The sequence below is a fragment of the Nematolebias whitei genome, chromosome 1 (assembly GCF_014905685.2).
Source record: "Nematolebias whitei isolate Nwh7 chromosome 1, NemWhi1, whole genome shotgun sequence".
NCBI classification, from domain to species: Eukaryota; Metazoa; Chordata; class Actinopteri; order Cyprinodontiformes; family Rivulidae; genus Nematolebias; species Nematolebias whitei.
The window spans coordinates 46,424,436-46,443,517 of record NC_056498.1 but is presented as its reverse complement, the minus strand read 5'-3'; the positions used below and the strand labels follow the sequence as shown (position 1 = coordinate 46,443,517).

Sequence of the window (19,082 nt, the reverse complement as noted above, 5' to 3'; positions counted from 1 at the left end):
GCGTCCTCCTGCGGAGCGAGGGCGTCCTCCTGCGGAGCGAGGGCGTCCTCCTGCAGGAGAGCTTCTGTTCTGCAGGATTCACCGCCCGCCTCTTCATCTGTCCCGTTAAACTCTCAGCAGTTCGCTCCGTTTCTCCGGCTGTCTCTTTGTCTCACTCCATATTTATCCTCCTCTCCTTTGTTCCGTCCTCTCCTTCCCTGTTTTGTCCTCGTCCCGTGCTGTCGTCTTCTCATCGCTCGTGCCGCTCCAGGAGAGCCAGCGAATGCAGACTAAGTTAGACGGCCTCACCAGAGAGGTGTTTGACCTGCAGGAGACCATAAACTGGAAGGACAAAAAGATGGCGGTAGGACGTCCCAGCCTGGCGCTCGGAGTGAGAGGCGGCGGTCGGTCGTGTTGTTCCGCCGACCGCCGCCTCTGCATGACGGAGACCGTTAATGAGTAGATGACCGCACCTGGTCACGTGCACAGTTTGGGCTTTTGCATGTCAAAGGAAGAGTTTGGATCCAGAAGTGCAGTGGTCTAAACACGAGCATGACGTGCACGCTCCACCTGCGGATTAAAACGTCAGATTGTCGTGACTTGACTCGTTAGAGCAGATTTGTAGTTTTAACTTTAAGCTGCGTGAGGATGACCTTTCTGTCAAATGACCTGACCCCGCGCCCTTTAGCCTCGTGTTTGAGCGTGTTGTTCGTAGATTGTTTCGGCTCGCTGCATGTCTGTGCACGTCGTGTGTGTGGTGCTGTTGCATGTGTGTCCAGTTTCCATCCAATCTCTTCTTTCTTTCTTGTCTTCCTGTGGTGGCCAGGCCTTAGAGAGGCAGAAAGAGTACTTTGATTGCATTAGGAAGGAGAGGGACGAGCTCAGAGATGAGCTCGCCGACATCAAGGGGAAGTCCAAAGCAGGAGAGGTAGGTCCACTCAGACCCAGCAGGACCCAAACGTCAGAGGTTTACTGGAAACCGTTTTCTTTTGGTTGAAGCAAAGTTTTTCACCCCGGTGTTGATCTTTGAACGGTTTTGTTCTTAGCTGCTCATTTTGATGGCCATGAAACGTTTTATCTGTAGTGGAAATTCATTTACAGCCGTGGTGCCAGATCCTGGTCCTGAAGGGCCCCCACCCTGCATGGTGCCAGATCCTGGTCCTGAAGGGCCCCCACCTGCATGTTTCACTCGTTGTCCTCGAGTTCTGCAGAAGTCTTTCACTCATTCATTCAGTTCGATCGGGTGTTCAATTCAGAGAAACGTCTTAAACGTCTTTGAAGTTTTGACACCCCGGTTGAAAGAAAGTTGGCCATTGGTTCAGAAAACGTCCCGTCGTTGTCAAATGTTCGGTTTAGTTTTATAAAGCGCCGATTTACATCAAAGGTCGTCTCAGGGCACAAAGACACTCGCATACTTTGAAAAACGACAATCAGTAAAAGTTATTTATCTCAGGAAGCCGGAAGGTCGTTTGAATCTTCGCTTCCTGAGCAGCACGTTGGAGACGGTGGAAAGAAATGACTCCCTTTGAACAGGAAGAAACCTCCAGCAGAACCAGAACCAGAACCAGGATGGACAGCCATCTGCCTCTGGACTTGGAGAGGAAAAACGGAGGCAAACAGGAAGTGGTCCAGGTGTGGTTCCTATGGTCCAGGTGTGGTTCCTATGGGAAGAAAAGGAAATAGAAACATGGAGAGTAGAGCAAGTAAAGACAGAGTGAGGAAATGTGGTCAGTTTGTCCTCCAGCAGTCTAAGCCTATAAGCAGCATAACTAAGGGATAGCTCAGGAAACCCAAGCCAACTCTAACTATAGGATTTATCATAAACAAAAGTCTTCAAACTGGACAATGTGTCAGCCTCACGGACAGAAACTGGAAGTTGGTTCCACAAGACAGGAGCCTGAGAACTGAAAGATCTTCCTCCCATTCTGCTTTTGGAAACTCTAGGAACCACAAGTAAACCTGCAGCCTGAGAGTGAAGTGCTCTGTTAGGAAAATATGGAACAATAAGATCTGTAATATAGGATGGAGATTGGTTATGTATTAGGTTATTGATTATTTATAACTTTTATTCAGTCTACTTCAAAATGGCCGAACGATCCGTTTATTTTAATTTTTTACAGTTCAGACGGTCATGGTGGGAACTTTTATGCACCTCTGAGTTTGACTACGATTCGGAGGGCTGTAATGGGTTTATAAAATCAATAATGTGGCTTATTTTACATAAACTAGTTTATAGATTTTTAATGAAAAGTGCACAAACGTGTCAAAACCCCACAAGCAACAGTTAGCATAGATGCTAACTTAACATTGAAAATCCCTTAGAAAAGCTAACGCAGTTAGCATTGTGTTGATCACTGGTGATGCACAAGTCGTTGTTCACTAATATTAATTTACAGATTGTCTTCACTGGACACTACGGTAGCTCTACTGGGACAAACTGCAGCAACGACTCAAGACTCTGAAAGTGGCAGATCCGATTAACTTCAACAAATTAGACTTTTGTCGTTTAAACGTCGATTCTAATCATCTAAAGCCAGATTTACCTCCGACAGTAATCACATGTTTTTATTCGATCAGCTGCTCTGTGACCTCGTTCAAAAAGTTGTTTTTCATTTTTCATCTCAGAAACACGGGCTGGTCATCATCCCGGACGGAACGCCGAACGGAGACGTCAGCCACGACCCTCTTTCCCCGGGGATCACTCTGGTTTCCCAGGAGGCCGCCCAGGTCCTGGAGTCGGCAGGAGAGGGTCCTCTGGGTCAGTGGGGGGCGGGGTTTATTTAACGTTTGTTGGATTTGTCGGAGCGTCGGCTGAACGTTTTGTGCGTATCGTAGATGTGAGGCTACTGAAGCTGGCCGAGGAGAAGGAGGAACTGCTGGCTCAGATCAGGAAGCTGAAGAACCAGCTGGAGGAGGAGCGACAGAAACACCCGAAGGTGGACGGCGCCTACACCGACGGGGAGAAGATGGAGAACGGGACGGACCTGCACATCATCGAGATGCAGAGTAAGTTCACTTCCTGTCACGGCCGTGGAGGGACAGCCACGGTCAGTGAAACGAGCGTTTTTACGCTTTGTACTTCTACTGAAGAATATTTCACCGAGTTTCACCTAAATCCATCGAGCTTCGTTGTGTTTTATCTGTTTTTTGTGAGTTTTGTCTACGATGTGCGTCACACGGCTTCTCGAACTGTTCCCAGTCGAGCCGCAGGTTTGGTGTCAAACGTTCGGGTTTGACTTGACCCGAGCTTAACAGAACGGCTTCTTCAAAACTTCTCATTCATCGACGTTCACTCTGCAGGTCAGAGGTCACCGTTTCAGGGATGGCGATGTTCACGTCCTTGATGGAGAGGAACGATGGTTTGAGAGAAAAGTGAAGGAGGCCGTCTTTGTGAGGAGAACCTGTCCATCATTACACAGGGGCGGAGCCTCCGTGTCTAACTGTCCCCCGCCCTTATACAACGCTGTTATTGCTAGTATCACTCAGCCCTCTGTGAATAGCAAGCGGCCTTCAGGGCAATAACAGTCGGTCGTTAGACTGATGGTCCTCCTTCATCGTGAACAGCTGGTTCTGGATGTCACCAGCAAACTGGTTGATCCACTATGAGAAGGTTTATATGCTCGTCTCGGAGTTCAGGGTCGCTCGTGCTGTGGTGTGAAGTGTGTTTGGGCACGTGCTGTTGTGAGGAGCTGACTCCGTCCTCGCACTCACCTCGTATTGCCGTTAGGCTGGTTCATGGCACGCTCCGTGGCTGCCCCCTCTGTGGCTGACGGCGCACCCTGTGTGCGCCGGCGGCTCGGGGTGTGAGCTCCACGGTGATGTTGTTTCGCAACTGGCTGGGAGGCAGAACTGCGGGAGGATGCTGAGAAGCGGGGCAGGTGCGACTTGACAGGGTCGGACCCATCTCATGGATCCCCACAACTGTGGTGCGTGCCGGGCTCCTGTGTGAGCAGGGTGTCCTGGTGGGTGTCCTTCTGGTCCTGGTCTCAGAGATTAGTGACGGTCGGGGCAGGCTGGGGTGCGAAGCATGGCTGGGCACGTGCGGCGCTTCCGGACGCACTCGGGCCCTTCCTGCAGATCTCCCCAGCTGTGGCTCCAGGTCCCTCCTGGGGTCACATCTGAAAGTCGTTTAGCCTTCAATCGGTCGGCGTCCTGGGGCCATACCTCCGGCGTCCGTACAGCCCTCCCACGCCTCCTTCCCTCCCTTCTGTCTTCAGTAGAAAGAGAGAGACATGAAGAAACGATAAAGCCGATAAATGAAAAAGAGGTCGATAATTTTAACTCATCATGCGATTAATTGATTTATCGTTTATCGCGACAGGCCTAGTTCCACACAGCAGAACCAGAACCTCAAGAGGTTTTCTGGTCCACACACCGAGGCTCTGGAAATTTCCTGCCTGAGGAGCCGAGGGGAGTCTGGGGGGACTTTTAGACTAAAGACCCGTCCTTTACGCAGAAGACTTGTATGAAAGAAGAGAGCTGGGCTGATTTAAAAAAAATAAATAAATTTTGACTGATAAACGTCCGACACGAGTCAAATGTGAAGCGACTGAACTGATTTGTTTTCATCTGGTTTTCCTCCGCAGGAGACGCCAACAGACAGATCAGTGAATACAAGTTTAAACTTTCTAAAGCGGAGCAGGAAATGGGCACAATGGAGCAAAATGTGAGTCACGTCTACGAGTCGACAATTAAATTAATAATCAATTAAATTAACGAGACGTGAAGCTGAAAGATTCTCTGTTTTTAGATCAGCAGACTTGAAGGGCAGGTGTCCCGGTACAAGGCGGCCTCCGACAGCGCCGAGAAGATCGAAGACGAGCTCAAAGCGGAGAAACGGAAACTTCAGAGAGAGGTTGGAGCTTCACTTCGGCTTTTTTTGTTCATGTGTAGCCGAAGGTTTAACCCCCCTCCCCCCGTCTCCTCTCAGCTGCGCACGGCTCTGGATAAGATCGAGGAGATGGAGATGACCAACCAGCACCTGGTGAAGCGTCTGGAGAAGATGAAGGCCAACCGGAACGCCCTTCTGTCGCAGCAGTGAGGCGGCAGCCCTGGGACTCACACCGCCGCGCGGTAGCGCAGCGTCGCGTCGACACTCGTGTTTTCACTTTGAGGCATGTAAATAACCAAAAACTAGCTGCAGCAGAGAAACTCTTTGAAAGGAAACATCTGTGGGAGGAAACGCTCAGAAGACGAACGAATCTAAAAGATGTTGGGAGATTTCTTTAATTTAATTATTTTTTCAGACTTTTCTACTCCAGCTTGTGATCCGGGACTTGAGTCGCTCCGGTCCGGGTGCTCGGCGGTGTTCTGACGTGTTGCATGAACGGGTTTAAAGACGCTTCTGAAACTATCGAGTCTTTCTGCTGCTCCGAGTCGCTGCCCCAGCTTCCCTCACAGCCAAGTGCCTTTTTCCACTTTGGGAGCGTGGAGGGGGGCGGGGCCTGCACGGCTCAACGAAACCAGAATTATTTTAACAGGTACGATATATTATTAAAAAATGTTTTGAAAAGTGTATAAAAACTCTCGTCTCCTGCAGTTTCTTTGATTTTTTTCAAATATTTAAAAGATTTCTGAAAAATAAAAGTATCATTTACAGAACTGTGGATCTTTTTTCTTGTACAAGAATTATTTCAGTGGCTAAAATAAACGTTGAAAAGCCTGAATTAGTTTAAACCCAGATTTGATTTGGTCGGTAAACTCCCGATGTTTAAAAAGTTTTTCAACACTCGCTCGGTTTTGGAGGGCGACAAAGATTTTTCTTGCATTTAAAAATAAAAAAATATTTAAACATTAATTTGGTTCGAGGCAGCCGGAGCGTACAGGTGTGTCAACCCAACGCCAAGGTGGAACTACATCAGCAATGACCTCAGGAGTGACTTCCTGCCCCTCGGTCTGAGGCGGCCATTTTCAAACTGCCAATCGTCGAGCTGAGGATCTTCCCAGGAAACAACAAAAACGAAGGAACATGATCGCCCGCCGCCTTTCAGTTTAAAATCTAAAGGGGCGGAGCTACAGCTGTTCCGGTCAAACACAAAGCTCTTTCTCCCGTGATCCAAGAGTTCTTGAGGATGACCCTCGGCTACTACCACACCAAACTTTAGCTCCGCATCTGTAAACCTGACTGAGCTGCAGCTGTTCTGTGTTGGCTAAGGTTCATTAGCTGTGGTGGCCATTTTGAATCGGTTTAAAGTTTCTCCGCAAAGTCGTGAAGACTAAAAAATAAAAATAATTTTTACAAAATGACAGAACGTCTGTAAATTAAAAATGACCATCAGCCAACAACAGGTTTGTCTACAGGAAACAGCCGAAGTGGCTGAACTCGCTCCGCCCCCCGCGGACAGCCAGCCTGGTGTCCGTCGTGTTTCCACATGTTCAGCAAAACAGATGTTTGTTTACATCGAGTGCAGACCCTCGTATCAACAAATCTCAAACCTGCAAACTCAAGGGATGAAACCTAGCTAGCCCAAGCTTTGCTGTGACTTACGTGGAGCTAGCTTAGCGCTACATAAACCCAAACTGGGAAATCTACCTGAAGGTTCAGCTCAATGATCCAACAATGTTCAGTCATGTCATCTGGACCTGATGGACCTCTACCATCTGCCTCTGACCCCCCAACAGAAAAACTCTTCAGATCAAGACTATTCACACAAATGACAGATTTTTTTTATTTAAAACAGCGATTTTCACCAAAAAGCAACAAGTTTGCAGGTATACCTGTAAAACTACCGGACTGGACCGGTCCACGCAGTTCACAAGAACCTGTTCTTTACGTCACGCCACGGTTCCTAACTGTAGAGCACGGTGGTGGAGGGCCGATGGTTTGGGCCCCTGGTGGTCACGGAGATGATTTTAAACTCCACGGTCCATAATCCAGTTTTCTTGGTCCACAGACGAACGTCGGTCTTATTTACATATTTGTTTATTTACAACTCTGTCGTTACAGACGTGAAGTCGCGTTTTCTGCTCAGCACCGTTCGAACACTTTGTACAGATCCGGCAGGTTGGCGATCTGCAGCACAGAACCGTCCTCGCTCAAGGACTTCGGAGGACTAAAGAGGGTCCGAAAAGCTTTGAAGATCACGTGTTCCACTTTCCAGCGCCACGAGTTCACCTCGGCGTCCTGAAACCAGAAAACGAGCCGTCAGTCGGCGACGTCGTCGGGTGTCGCAGGACGTTCAGCCCCACCCCCTCACCTGTTCCTGCCCAGGCTCCGCCTCCAGGATGTACCGTTTCCTGATGGAGTAGAAAGAGCTGCACTCCCTGCAGAAGTCTCTGAAGCAGTCCTTCTCCTCGTCCCAGTTCACCTGCAGCACAGAACCGCACGTTTAGCTGTTTCGAAGCGTGGCGTGTCGTCCGCCTTCCGTTGGCGGGTGACGGTGTAACAAGGCGACGATGGGGCTGACCTCTGTGGCGAGGCGGAGGACGAACATGGGGAGTCCCTCCATGATCGGGGTGTACCTGTCCAGAAGGAGCGGCAGTCCCGTTAGATTCCCTTCCTGTGGAGGACAGGCGTTTCAAACATGAGCTACGAGCAGCTGAACACGCTAACGCTAACAAACAGTAGCCGACAGAATGTCCCTGTAACGGGTCCAAGCCCGTCTCAGCTGACCTCATCTATCTCCAGAGAAAAGTAATCCTCCAGCATCTCCGCTTTCCTCTTCAGGAAGTCCACGATGTACTGAGCCAGACCCTCTTTAGGACCGTCCTCCTCCGTCCAGCCGCTGTCCTCCGAGTCCAGAGCCAACATGGCCAGGTCGTAAAGAGGAGCCGGTTCCTGAAAACCAAACGAACCCTGCTAAAGACCGCGTCTCACGGTCAGCACGGCCGCAGCGCGAGGTCCACTTACAGACAATCTGAGGACGCCGAAGTTCCCGAAGTCGTAGACGAGTATCTGGTAGAAGAGCTCCTGGCTGGAAGAGAAGAAGAAAATAAAACGAGTCGAGGTGAAACGGGCGAGCTGGACCCGAGATCCTGAAGGTCAGACCTGAGCCGGGTGCAGTTCAGCAGGTACAGCTTGGTGTGATGTTGGACCAAAGTCCACTGGGGGTCGGCACAGCCCACGAACGAGTGGTTCTGCAGCATGTCCTGAAGACCTGGACACAAACGGGACAAACGTCTGATTCGTGATCCGCTCGTCGTATTTTTGCTCTGATCCAAATTTAAAAACTAAAAAGTTGTACAACTGATTAACCCAATTCAAGATGGCCGCCACCGCTAAGCAACCCCTGCAACAGCTTTAATTGTCAGTTTTACAGGAACTTATATAAAATTCCCCACTTCAGCCATTCAGTGAAAAGGCTACAACTCCCGTCTCTTCTCAACACGAGCTAAAACTCTGGCACGGAATGCGGCGGGCGACGTGCACTCCTTCAAGGAGCGCTCGTCGCTTTTATCTTTTGAACCAACGTGACCCGAATAAAAGGAAGTGGAATTTACAAAAACCAGAGCGGCAAACTGTTTTGCTGGTGTTCTGTTGTCACGGCAACAAAATAACGTTCCCCCACTTTTCTCGAATGGTGACGGAACAAACCGAGCGGCGCAGCAGAGTCGGACCGTTTAGAAGAACAGAAGGTCCGTGCACGTTCTCCTTTTAGGTCCAAGCTTTAGAACATGTTCGTTTCAGTACCGTGCTCAGGTTGTACCTCTGTGGGTCTTCTCAGTGATCTCAGCTCGCAGCTCCTTGATGCTGCTCAGGTTCATCACTCTTCTCCTGGGTGTAGCTGCAGCCGTCACCTCCTCCTGCTTCTCCTCCTGCTTCTCCTCCTCCTCCTCTGTCCTCGGTCGCTTCCTGCCTCCCAGAAAAACACACCAAGAAAATGTTTACACGATCTCCCACACCGTTAACGAGTCCCGTCGCTAAGCTAAAACATTTAGCTGCTTGAGGGCAGAGTATAAACAGCAGCTAAAAGTCAAATCGACCAGAATAGTTAGTTAAATCTAAAATCAGCTGAAATCATATCTGTTAGCTAAAATTTCTGAACATAAGCTAAAACATAAAATGAGCAAAATTGTTGCTAACATTAGCTAAAATGAACTAAACAGCAGCTAAAAGTTGCATGAAATGACCAAACCAGAGCTGGTCTGTTTGTGAAGCAGCTGAAGAAATCTCCATGTTTTTTTACGAAGAAATATTTGTAGATAAATTATAAAAGTTATACCAAAAGCTTCAGCGGACATCTGCTACATGAGCCGAACATTTTGATGTAGGAATGGCTAAAACAGCAGAAGTATGTAATAAAACATGAGTTGATTCTGCCACTCGGGGGCAGAAGAAATCCACCGTTTGACAAACAGGAAGTGTTATTTAACCCATAAAACCCTCAGATCGTGAAAACAAACAAACAAACAAACAGATGGTCGTGATTTGAAATAAACAAAAAGACGAGGAACTGAAAAACAGCAGAAGTTTGAACTTGACGTGCGCTGCCTGAAGGACCGTGATGTCATGCAGAAAACCTCCTGCTCCTCTGCAGGCTTGTGTTCAGACTTGCTTTGGGCCCGAGCACACTTCAGCACCGGTCCTGATCCGACTTGTAGGAAATGGAAACGGCTGCAAGATTCTTCCCCGAGCGACTCTTATGCAAACAGGAATTCCATTAAAATTTGTCACGGGTGTTTTTTTTTATATTTTACCAGGAAAAACGGTAAAAATTAAACTGTTTAATTTCCGTGGAGTCGCGGGTCGAGAGGGTTCTGTTCAGAACCGACGGTGTGAATAAAGAAACGTTCACCGTCATCCACTTTTCTTCCGTAGGTTTTTCAGCATCTTTCTCGTTCCACAACTTTTGAGCCGTTTCAACAAATCATAAAACGTTCGGCTCTTTCAGAACAATCCTGCTGACACTTTTGGTATTGGTGCAACTTTAGCTTTTTGAAACATTTAGCCTTTTCTGACATTTTTTTCTCATAGAAAATGAACTGAGCTCATTTTACCTCCTTCAAATCTTTAGATGTGTTCACAAACTTTCACTGCTCCTTTCACATTTTCTTCTGCTTCAGCTTCATGCTGCAAATTTTAACTTTTTCAGCTACTTTCAGCTAATTCCAGCAGGTTTTTTTTTCAGCTGCTTTGTGCTCCTTTCACATTCTTTCTGCTAACTAAAACATTTTTAGTTTCTTTTAACTTCTTTCTGCTAATTTCAGCTTGTTGTGCTCCTTTCAGCTTAGTCATGCAAGTTTCATTTTTTTTTTTTGCTATTTCAGCTACTATTTAGATGTATGGTGCTAATTTTAGCTTTTCACGTATTTTAGCTCATTTCAGCTCTTTCCGCTTAAGCTTAAGCTTCTTTTTGCCTTTTCAGCTACTTTTCAGCTATTTTTTCTGTGTGCTAACTTCAGATTTTTTTGTTGCTAATTCACTAATTTTTGTGCTAATTTCTGCTTATTTAAACCTAATTCAGCACAAATGTGCTCTTTCTGCTTTGTTCGGCTAATTTAGGCTTGTTTCTCCATTTCATCTACATTTCAACATGTTTTTAGCTAATCTCAGCTGTTTTTAAGCTAATTTCAGCTGTTTTTAAGCTAATTTCAGCTGTTTTTAAGCTAATTTCAGCTGTTTTTAAGCTAATTTCAGCTGGGGGTTTTTTAGCTAATTTCAGCTGTTTTTAAGCTAATTTCAGCTGTTTTTTAAGCTAATTTCAGCTGGTTTTTTAGCTAATTTCAGCTGTTTTTAAGCTAATTTCAGCTGTTTTTTTAAGCTAATTTCAGCTGTTTTTCAGCAAGTTCTTCTACAATAAGCATTCACACTGCATTTTCACAGGAAATGCAGTTTCTCTAGTTGCTCTTAGTTTTCCGTAAAACCTTTTTTGTCTCTCAGGAACTTTTTTGTTTACTTGAACATCTGGTCAGGAATCAAACCGCTCACCTCTGGACGTCCTGTGAAGGGACCCCGGGTTCCTCCGTGTCTTTTGGACCCTGTGCTTCATGCACACAAACGGCCTCCAACATATCTGCATCCTCCATCTCTACGCAGTCCGACTGGTCGGTTCTGGTCTCGGTCCGTCCGCCGCTGGTTCCGGCTGCCTCTGGGCCGGGCGGCTTCTTGTCCTTGGGTTTTAGGAAAGCGTCCAGTTTCTGGGCGCGACAGTCGGTCCTCACCATCTGGTGAGCGTAGACCCGCTCGGCGGACTCTGCGGTGCTCGAGGTCTTTATCTCTGCCACGCCTGAGACCGGCAGCCCAGGAAGCAACGTCTGCGGAGAGAAGACCCGCGGGTCGGTTCTGGATGAAACTGAGAGCATGTCAGAATAAAACGAGACGTCCGGCAGATACCTGAGTGAAAAACGTGCGTGAGGAGTTGGAGCCCAGCAGCTTGCTCTCGACGTGTTTCTGAACGCTCTCGATGACGCTGTCCTCGTGCAGGAAGTGCACCTCGTGTTTGGTCGGGTGCACGTTCACGTCTACGTTCTGCGGCGCGATCTCCAAGCTGTCAGGGAGCCACAGGTGAGCATCAGATGAGCAGAACCGTCACGAGGAGCAGATCAACGCCCGCGTTAGTCACCTGAGGTAGAGGAAGGGGTGCGTGTTCTTGGGAAGGTACGCGGCGTAAACCGTCTCCAGGACTTTCTTCAAAGCGCTCGACTCCACGAGGCGATCTGCAGCGATACGAGCACAGCTGAAACTCTAACGGGTCCATTTTATCGTCACCCCTGAAGGTTTTCACGTACGGTTGATGAACAGGACCAGGACGCATTTCTTCATGAAGTAGTTGGCATTTGAGACGTAGCCTTTCATCTTAAAGGCGAGCTTCTGATCCTCGCAGCTCACTTCAATCAGCTCCCTGAGAACGCACACACCGAAGCGGACAGTCAGCGGCCAGGCGAGGCGAAGCAAGATGTCATTAAGAAAAGAGTTGGGACCAAGAATGGAGCCTTGGGGTACACCTGACATAACAGGAAGAAATTGTAAAGTATTAGAGTCCAAGACTACCTGCTGACCGCGTTCCCAAAAACACTTCGGATGTTGTCCACGACGGACGCGTTGGGCAGCGTCCTCACGTCAGCCACCGTCTCTCCTTGCTGTAAAAAAAGAAGTTTATTTTTTAATCAACAAGTTTCTTCCTCCAAACGTCCTGCGGCTCAGTTTGTCATTTTAAACAACAAAACCCACTCAGCTGATGGTTCCATTTTACTGAAGCAACTTCACCGTATTGGATTTCAGGACAGCCACTAACATGGTTCTGTAATTATCTTTCGAATAGATCGCAGCAAGTGAAGGTTGACTTTCATACTTCACAGTTACGTTTGGTTATGTCAGGTGTACCCCAAGGCGCCGTTCTTGGTCCAACTCTTTTCTCCATATTTATAAATGATATCTCACATTGTGTCAGTGAGGCCTCCATCCATTTATATGCTGATGACAATATGCTATATGCTTTTGGTTCTACTCCGGATGAGGTTGTGATTTTCTTGAAACCCAGCAGGCCTTTTCCGACTTAAATTTGTCCTTAAATGCCAAGAAAACTAAATTTATGTAGTTCAGTCATGGAGGAGGAACCATACCCACCTCGGTGGACTTCGCCGCTGTAAACAATGATATTATAGAAGAGGTAACAGTTTATAAATATTTGGGAATTTGGATTGATGGGGCTCTGTCCTTTTCACATCGTGTTAATGTTTTGCAATCTAAGGTTGCCTAACTGTACTGTTTCCCTTCCCTGGACCCTAAAAGTACCTGTTGGGGCTTGCCAGGCCAGCTCTGTAAATAAGAATTTGTTCCTAGTGTTTATGCCTGGTTAAAGAAAGGTGAAATGAAAATGAAATGGAAAAAACAAAAACCCGCCTCACCTTTTTGACAGAGAAGCTTTTTCCAGAGTTGTGTATCGCGTACCTTCAGAAACAACACGATTAGATCGGTTTGTTCGTGACGAGCAGAACTCTTTAGACAGAGGAGTAAAATACAAACCTGCTGACTACGTCTACAATCCTGGAGTACTCGTCCCCGGGACTCTTCAGGGCTTTCCTCCTGGTGGACACGTTATAGAACAGGTCCTCCACCTGCGGGCAAACGACACCATCGTTTGGTCCCTGGACGTCAGAAACAGTTTTTAGATGACGTGCTCCACAAACTCACGAGGATCTGCGTCCCCTGGTTGCCGGCGCATGGTTTGGGAGGACCTTTGAGCTTTCCATCGCTGTAGCTGGCTCTGAAGAAGAAAGAAGTGATGTATAATACAAGTTCATCTGGTGAGGTGGGCTCCAGGGCGTTAAGACACTGATCATACCTGAACGCACACTTGGCGTCTGCTGTCTTTGTGGTTATGGTTACATGAGCCACGTGGCTTATACTGGCGAGGGCCTAAAAGACAAAACATGGAGGACAATCGTTCAGCGCCCAGAACTGCCCCAAGGCATCAGCGGCGGCGAACATCACCTCTCCTCTGAATCCGTAGGTTGCAATGGCTGAAAGATCCTCAAAGCTCTGGAGTTTGCTGGTGGTGAACCGTTCACAGACGATTTCCATGTCCTCTCTCTGCAACAGGAAGACGAAAACTGTTGGGACACTGTTACGTCTTCAAAACGTCTCAGGGCAAAAAGTTGTATCTAACTGGGAATCTGTAACAATTAAACATCGTACAACAAGGTGCTCAAACGGTGCATGTCCTGGGTGTGACGGGTCCCGAAGATCCTAGGTGTGACGGGTCCCGAAGGTCCTGGGTGTGACAGGTCCCGAAGGTCCTGGGTGTGACGGGTCCCGAAGGTCCTGGGTGTGACGGGTCCCGAAGGTCCTGGGCGTGACAGTTCCCGAAGGTCCTGGGCGTGAAGGGTCCCGAAGGTCCTGGGCGTGACGGGTCCCGAAGGTCCTGGGCGTGACGGGTCCCGAAGGTCCTGGGCGTGACGGGTCCCGAAGGTCCTGGGCGTGAAGGGTCCCGAAGGTCCTGGGCGTGACGGGTCCCGAAGGACTTTCCTGACGTTCCTGAGACAGCAGGAGCTCTGCAGATCTTCTAGTGAGGGTCGAGGACAGCCGACCCTGCGCTGAACGACCTTAATGACTTTTCATGTCCACAGTCGTCTCCCGTCAGTGTCCTCAGACTCTGGAGAATCCCCAAACCCAGCGAGACACCGCCTTGATTTATTTTTTAATCTGGTCGACTCACCCTGATACCGGTCCCGTTGTCCTGAATCTGAAGCAGTTTCAGTCCTCCGTCCTTCACCGTCACCTGAATATTCGTGGACTTGGCATCCAAACTGAAATAAATAAAAATAAACTTGTTACGCAGCAGCAAAGGTCAAAGAGCGACAGCTACTGCCATCGTTCGGCTTTAAACCTCCTAACATCGACAAAGACGGCAACTGGAGAAACGTATTTCCTGTAAAAACGCAGCAGAAGAACTTGCTGAAAAACAGCTGAAATTAGCTACAACATTCTGAAAGTTAGCAGAAGTGAAAGAACAAGTCTAAGTTATCGGAACGAGCACATACTTATTGAATTAGCTGAAAATAGAACAAAAAATAGGAAATTTGTTTAAAAAAGCTAAATTTAGCAACAAAAAACTGCGGAAAGTAGATAAAAAGGTAGACAAAAGCTTAAATTACCAGAAGGAAGGGGAAGGCGCTGAAATGAGCTAAAAAATGTAGAATTAGCTGAAAAAGCTAAATTTAGCACAAATACAACTAAACTAGCTGAAACAGCAGAAAAAGCTGAAAGGAGCATAAATAAGTTACCAGTAATTAGACTGAAAGTAGCAGAAATTACCAAGAAGAAAATGAATTTTTCTGAAAACAGCCGAAATTAGCTTAAAAATGCTTTAAAAAAGTAGCTGAAAAGGTAGAACAAGCTTAAATTAGCAGAAGAAAGCAGAAAGAACATGTTTGCCCAATATGGATGAAAGAAAAAGAAATAAGCAGAAAAAAAGTGGAAATTATCTGGAAAAGCTGAAATTAGCACAAAAAAATCTGAAAAGTGCTAAAAAGGCAGAAAGAAGTTTAAATTACAAGAAGGAAGTGAAGAGAGCACAATTCTGCCCAATTACGTTGAAAGAAGCAAAAATGAGTGCAAAAAATGTGGCGTTGGCTGAAAAATTATAAAAACAGCTAAATAGTAGCTGAAATAGCAGAAAAGGCTGAAACTTACAGAAACAAGCTGAAAGGATCATAACATGCTGAACTCAGCCGAAAGTAGAAGCACAAAAATGTTGAAGTTAGCAGAAAGAATGTGAAAGGATGACAAAACGGCTGAAACAAAACTGCTGAAATTAGCTGAAAGTAGCTGAAAAAAAGTTTAAATTTGCAAAGATGTTGAAAGAAGCTGAAGCAGAACAAAATGTTAAAGGTTGTAAACAGATAAAAAGAGTTGAGGATGTAAAATGAGCTCAATTCATTTTCTATGAGAGAGAAAAAAATGTCAGAAAAGGCTAAATGTTTCAAAAAGCTAAAGTTACACCAAAGGTCACAGCAGGATTGTCCTGAAAGAGCTGAACGGTTTGATTCGTGATTTGAAGAAATGGAACAAAATAATGAAACAAGATGCTGAAAAATGTACGGAATAGTGAAAGAACTGGAAGTAGGAAGAGTAACAATTGTAAACAGGATCAGTGTTATTGTCTGTTATTTAGCTTAATTAGCTTTAGCTTGTATGTTTTTAGCTTTCTGACCAGTTCTCCAGCATTTCTTTGACAGCGTTGGCCGGACGCTGAATCACTTCTCCCGCTGCGATTCGGTTGACGACCGTCTCGTCGAGCCTCCGGATAACTCCGGCCATGGTCGCAGCGGAGCCGCAGACGGGTTTACAGATGAGTTACACGGAACCCGGTGGTTGTGAGTACGAAACCGTGCGATTTAGGGCCCGAAACGAGCCTGAATCTTGATCGGATCAACTCTCACAAGTCGCACGAGCCGCGGCCAGACACAGACGCAGAATACAAACAAATACGATGTCTCACTCCTACATAAAATTTCACAGTCGGCAAAAGTACAGCTGACGTTTAAACAGAAGTATTATCCGTTTTACTTATAGATAAAAAGCCCCTAATTTTATATTAATAAGTTTTCCTAATTTATAATTTCATAAACAAGCGGATATTGACGATGTAATATTGTTTATTGTGCTTTTTTTTTAACAGCGTAAGCCATCTTTAAGAATAGACAATCTTTGATGGAAGCGCGGGTAAGCGTCAAAAACAGGGGGCGGGGTCTGCTGGACGTCAATCCAACGGCTCTGCTGATTCGCTAAAAGTCTTCTTCGTTGGTATTTTAATAACACTTCGCTGTAGCGCCACATAAACTAGTACAGTTATTTTGTAGCACACCTTATTTTTATATCAAATGTTTATATCTCTGACAAGAGGTATTTTTGTAGAATATCAATCCAATTCAAGAAGCCAGCCGCAGCCAAATGACATTAGGACGCACAAAAATGGCCTCAACAGTCAACTTTACAGATAATGAGGTAAATATTTGCGTGGTAGTAGCTGAGAGTCAGCTCCAACACATACTTTAAGTACAAAGTTACTCCAAAACATTATTTTTGAGATTTGACCGAAACAGCTACATTCATTCAACCTTTGTTTTTTTTGACAGGTTTAGTCTCAATGAGCCTCGAGGACTCATTTACAAGAGAGACCTGATTTAAACAAAGAACACAGATGAGGTACAGACAATAATAGACAGTCATATAAAACTATATAAAATGAAGACTTAAATAAAAGAAATGAAATAAAAATGAAACAAGAACAGCTACATTATAAAGCGATGTAAAACAACCACAGCTCTGTAAATTCAACATTCATTCATCATGCTCAGGTTCTCACGATCAAATCCATCATCCATCATCCTCCACTTGTTCCAGAGTCGGGTATCAGGGGCAGCGGTTGAGCAGGGAGGTCCAGAGCCACCTCTTCCACGAGGACTCCCAACATGTTTCCAGCCGAGAGACTTGGTCTTTCCGCTGGTCTTCCTCAGGGTCTCCTTTCAGTTGGACATGCCTGGAACACCTTCTTAAGGGAGGCATCCAGGGTCCATCCTTATCAGATGTTTGAACCACCTCAGCTGGCTCCTCTGGATGTGGAGGAACAGCGGCTTTACTTATTCCATGTCTCTCCAGGAGAAATTAAAGTCTCGCCCCATCTCTAAGGGAGAGTCCAGCCACCCTGTGGAGAAAACTTGACTGCTTGTATCCACAATTTCATGCTTTTGGTCCTATCCCTGAGTTTCTGGCCTTAGGTGAGGGTAGAAATGTAGACCAACTTAGAAACAGAGAGCTTTGCCTCGCAGCTCAGCTCCCTCTTCACCGCAACAGACCGGCACAGAGTACGCAATACTGCAGATGCTGCACTGACCATTCCTCATTCTTTCTTCGCTCATGAACAAAACCCAGAGATACACAACGCTCAAATGAACGAAAGAAAATCCATCCTTTATCTTCCGTTGTTCCGAAGTCAGGTCACGGTTCACGCCTCCTTGAATTGCCTCCTTATCGTGGTGGAGGAGTTTGTGTGCCTGAATGATCCTAGGAGCTCTGCTGTCGCCCCTGGTAGGGTCTTCTCCCAAGGAAGACTGGTCCTAGGTGACCGGCCAGACAAAGAGCAATTCAGAAGACTTGTGGACAGAAACAAACAAGGTGCTCAGTGTCCCTTGCCTGGACGAGGGTTACCAGTGCCCCACCTTGGAGCCAGCACCTGATGACCAGGTCTCTACCCATGGGGCCCAGTCAGGCTCAGCCCGAAGGAGCAACATGGCTTTGCCGTCCTGTGGGTCCACCACCTGCAGGAGGGGCATTGTAAGTTGGGTGCATGACGCCATGGGCAGTGGCTGAAGGTGGGGACCTTGGCGCTGTGACCCTGGCTTACCAAAGCTGGATCTTGGGACAGAAGACAATAAATGGTAAATGGACTGTACTTACACAGCATCTTTCTGTCTTATCAAGATACTAAAAACTCTTTACAGCATAATCTTGGTCCTCATTTACCCATTCATACAGCTCTATACTAGATCTCTACAAAGATTAATCAGAGCTTTGTCACATTCATACACCGATGGGGCACGCATCGAAGGCAATGAGGGATTCAGTGTTTTGCCCAGGGACACTTTAGCACGTGACTGCTGGTGGAATTGAACCCCCGACTCTTGCATTGGTGGATGACTGCTCTAACCACTCAGCCACAGCTGCCCATGAAATAAAGAGCTCAATTCCCCTCACACAGGTGTGTGACAGAGGCCCCACCTTGGAGCCAGGCCTGAAGAAGGAGATCATCAGCAAGTGTCTGGCGACAAAGCCTCTTACCCAAGGGACCCGATTGGGTTCAACTCGAACGAGCACGTGTTCACCTTCCTGTGCGCCCACCACCTGCAGGAGGGGCCATGCAGGTTGGGTGCAGATCGAGGGCTATGGGCGTCAGCTAAAGGCCTTGGCGCTCTGACTTTAGCTTACAAAGCCAACTCTTGGGACGTGGAATCTCATTTCACCATGAGCTGATTTAGCTCATATATTAAAATATTTGTACTCCATCTTCTTTCAAACACTCATCGTTTTGTTCCAGAACTGTTACTTGACACGGTTTAAGACACGGTGAGGAAATTCTTTTGTCTTTTCAGTTCGTAAGCCACGGTCTAAAAACAGCGTGCGATCCCGTGTTTCGGTGTAAAACAAAACCGCACTTTCAACAAAAGTTGACGTCTAAGCCAGTTGCCTTGGCACAGATTAGACGTTCAGCAAGTCCTTCTTGAGCCTTTGCCAACCCGTCGTGCGAGCCATAAACCAAGAAACCACAGGCAAGACGCAAACAATGGTCACAAAAGAAAGCGGCGCAACCTGAAAGGTCAGTGGAAGTATGAAAGGAAGTCGACTTGGCACCAAGACACAAAAGGTAAACATGAAACTGTTGCAATCAGTGATCGGTTCATTCATCCTCCTGCAGGTTCAGTTTGACGTTTGACCTCTGAATTCACCCGGAACGAACGCAGCGGCACGAAGAACAACGCTGTACCGATCCCAGATGTTTGCTCTGATCAAGTCACTTCCTTCTTTAGGCTGAAGGAAAAGGTTGTTGTTGTTCCTGCATTAAACATTCGCCCCTGCAGGAAATGATGCATGCTTCTGACTCAATGCAGGACATTTAGGCTCGTGCTTCAGCTGCAGGATGTTCCACGGGAAGTGCTACAATAGA

General features: G+C 46.9%; 2 protein-coding genes across 6 annotated transcripts in view; one reads left to right on the top strand and one right to left on the bottom strand.

Annotated features, from left to right (window-relative positions):
* Positions 1–5,460, top strand: part of lrrfip2 (leucine rich repeat (in FLII) interacting protein 2) — a 29,088-nt gene extending 23,628 nt beyond the window's left edge. For 3 of the 5 annotated variants that reach the window (XM_037677922.1, XM_037677930.1, XM_037677951.1), the window contains 7 exons: positions 251–343; positions 806–907; positions 2,605–2,737; positions 2,815–2,985; positions 4,566–4,645; positions 4,730–4,834; positions 4,910–5,460. In XM_037677922.1, the coding sequence (XP_037533850.1) occupies positions 251–343; positions 806–907; positions 2,605–2,737; positions 2,815–2,985; positions 4,566–4,645; positions 4,730–4,834; positions 4,910–5,020 (795 nt within the window). In that variant the 3' untranslated portion in view covers positions 5,021–5,460. The remainder of the gene's footprint in view (positions 1–250; positions 344–805; positions 908–2,604; positions 2,738–2,814; positions 2,986–4,565; positions 4,646–4,729; positions 4,835–4,909) is intronic. The other 2 variants (XM_037677944.1, XM_037677937.1) reach the window with 1 other exon arrangement.
* Positions 5,461–6,819: 1,359 nt separating this feature from the next.
* Positions 6,820–15,679, bottom strand: mlh1 (mutL homolog 1, colon cancer, nonpolyposis type 2 (E. coli)). The gene is made up of 19 exons (XM_037677962.1): positions 15,573–15,679; positions 14,076–14,166; positions 13,352–13,450; positions 13,203–13,276; positions 13,052–13,124; positions 12,884–12,975; positions 12,766–12,808; positions 11,909–11,997; positions 11,647–11,759; positions 11,481–11,574; positions 11,252–11,405; positions 10,847–11,172; positions 8,625–8,770; positions 7,967–8,075; positions 7,829–7,892; positions 7,592–7,756; positions 7,386–7,478; positions 7,176–7,286; positions 6,820–7,102 (listed from the first exon to the last, which is right to left on the bottom strand). The coding sequence occupies exons 1-19, from the start codon at positions 15,677–15,679 to the stop codon at positions 6,947–6,949; spliced, it is 2,199 nt and encodes a 732-aa protein (XP_037533890.1). The 3' UTR covers positions 6,820–6,946.
* Positions 15,680–19,082: the final 3,403 nt, after the last annotated feature.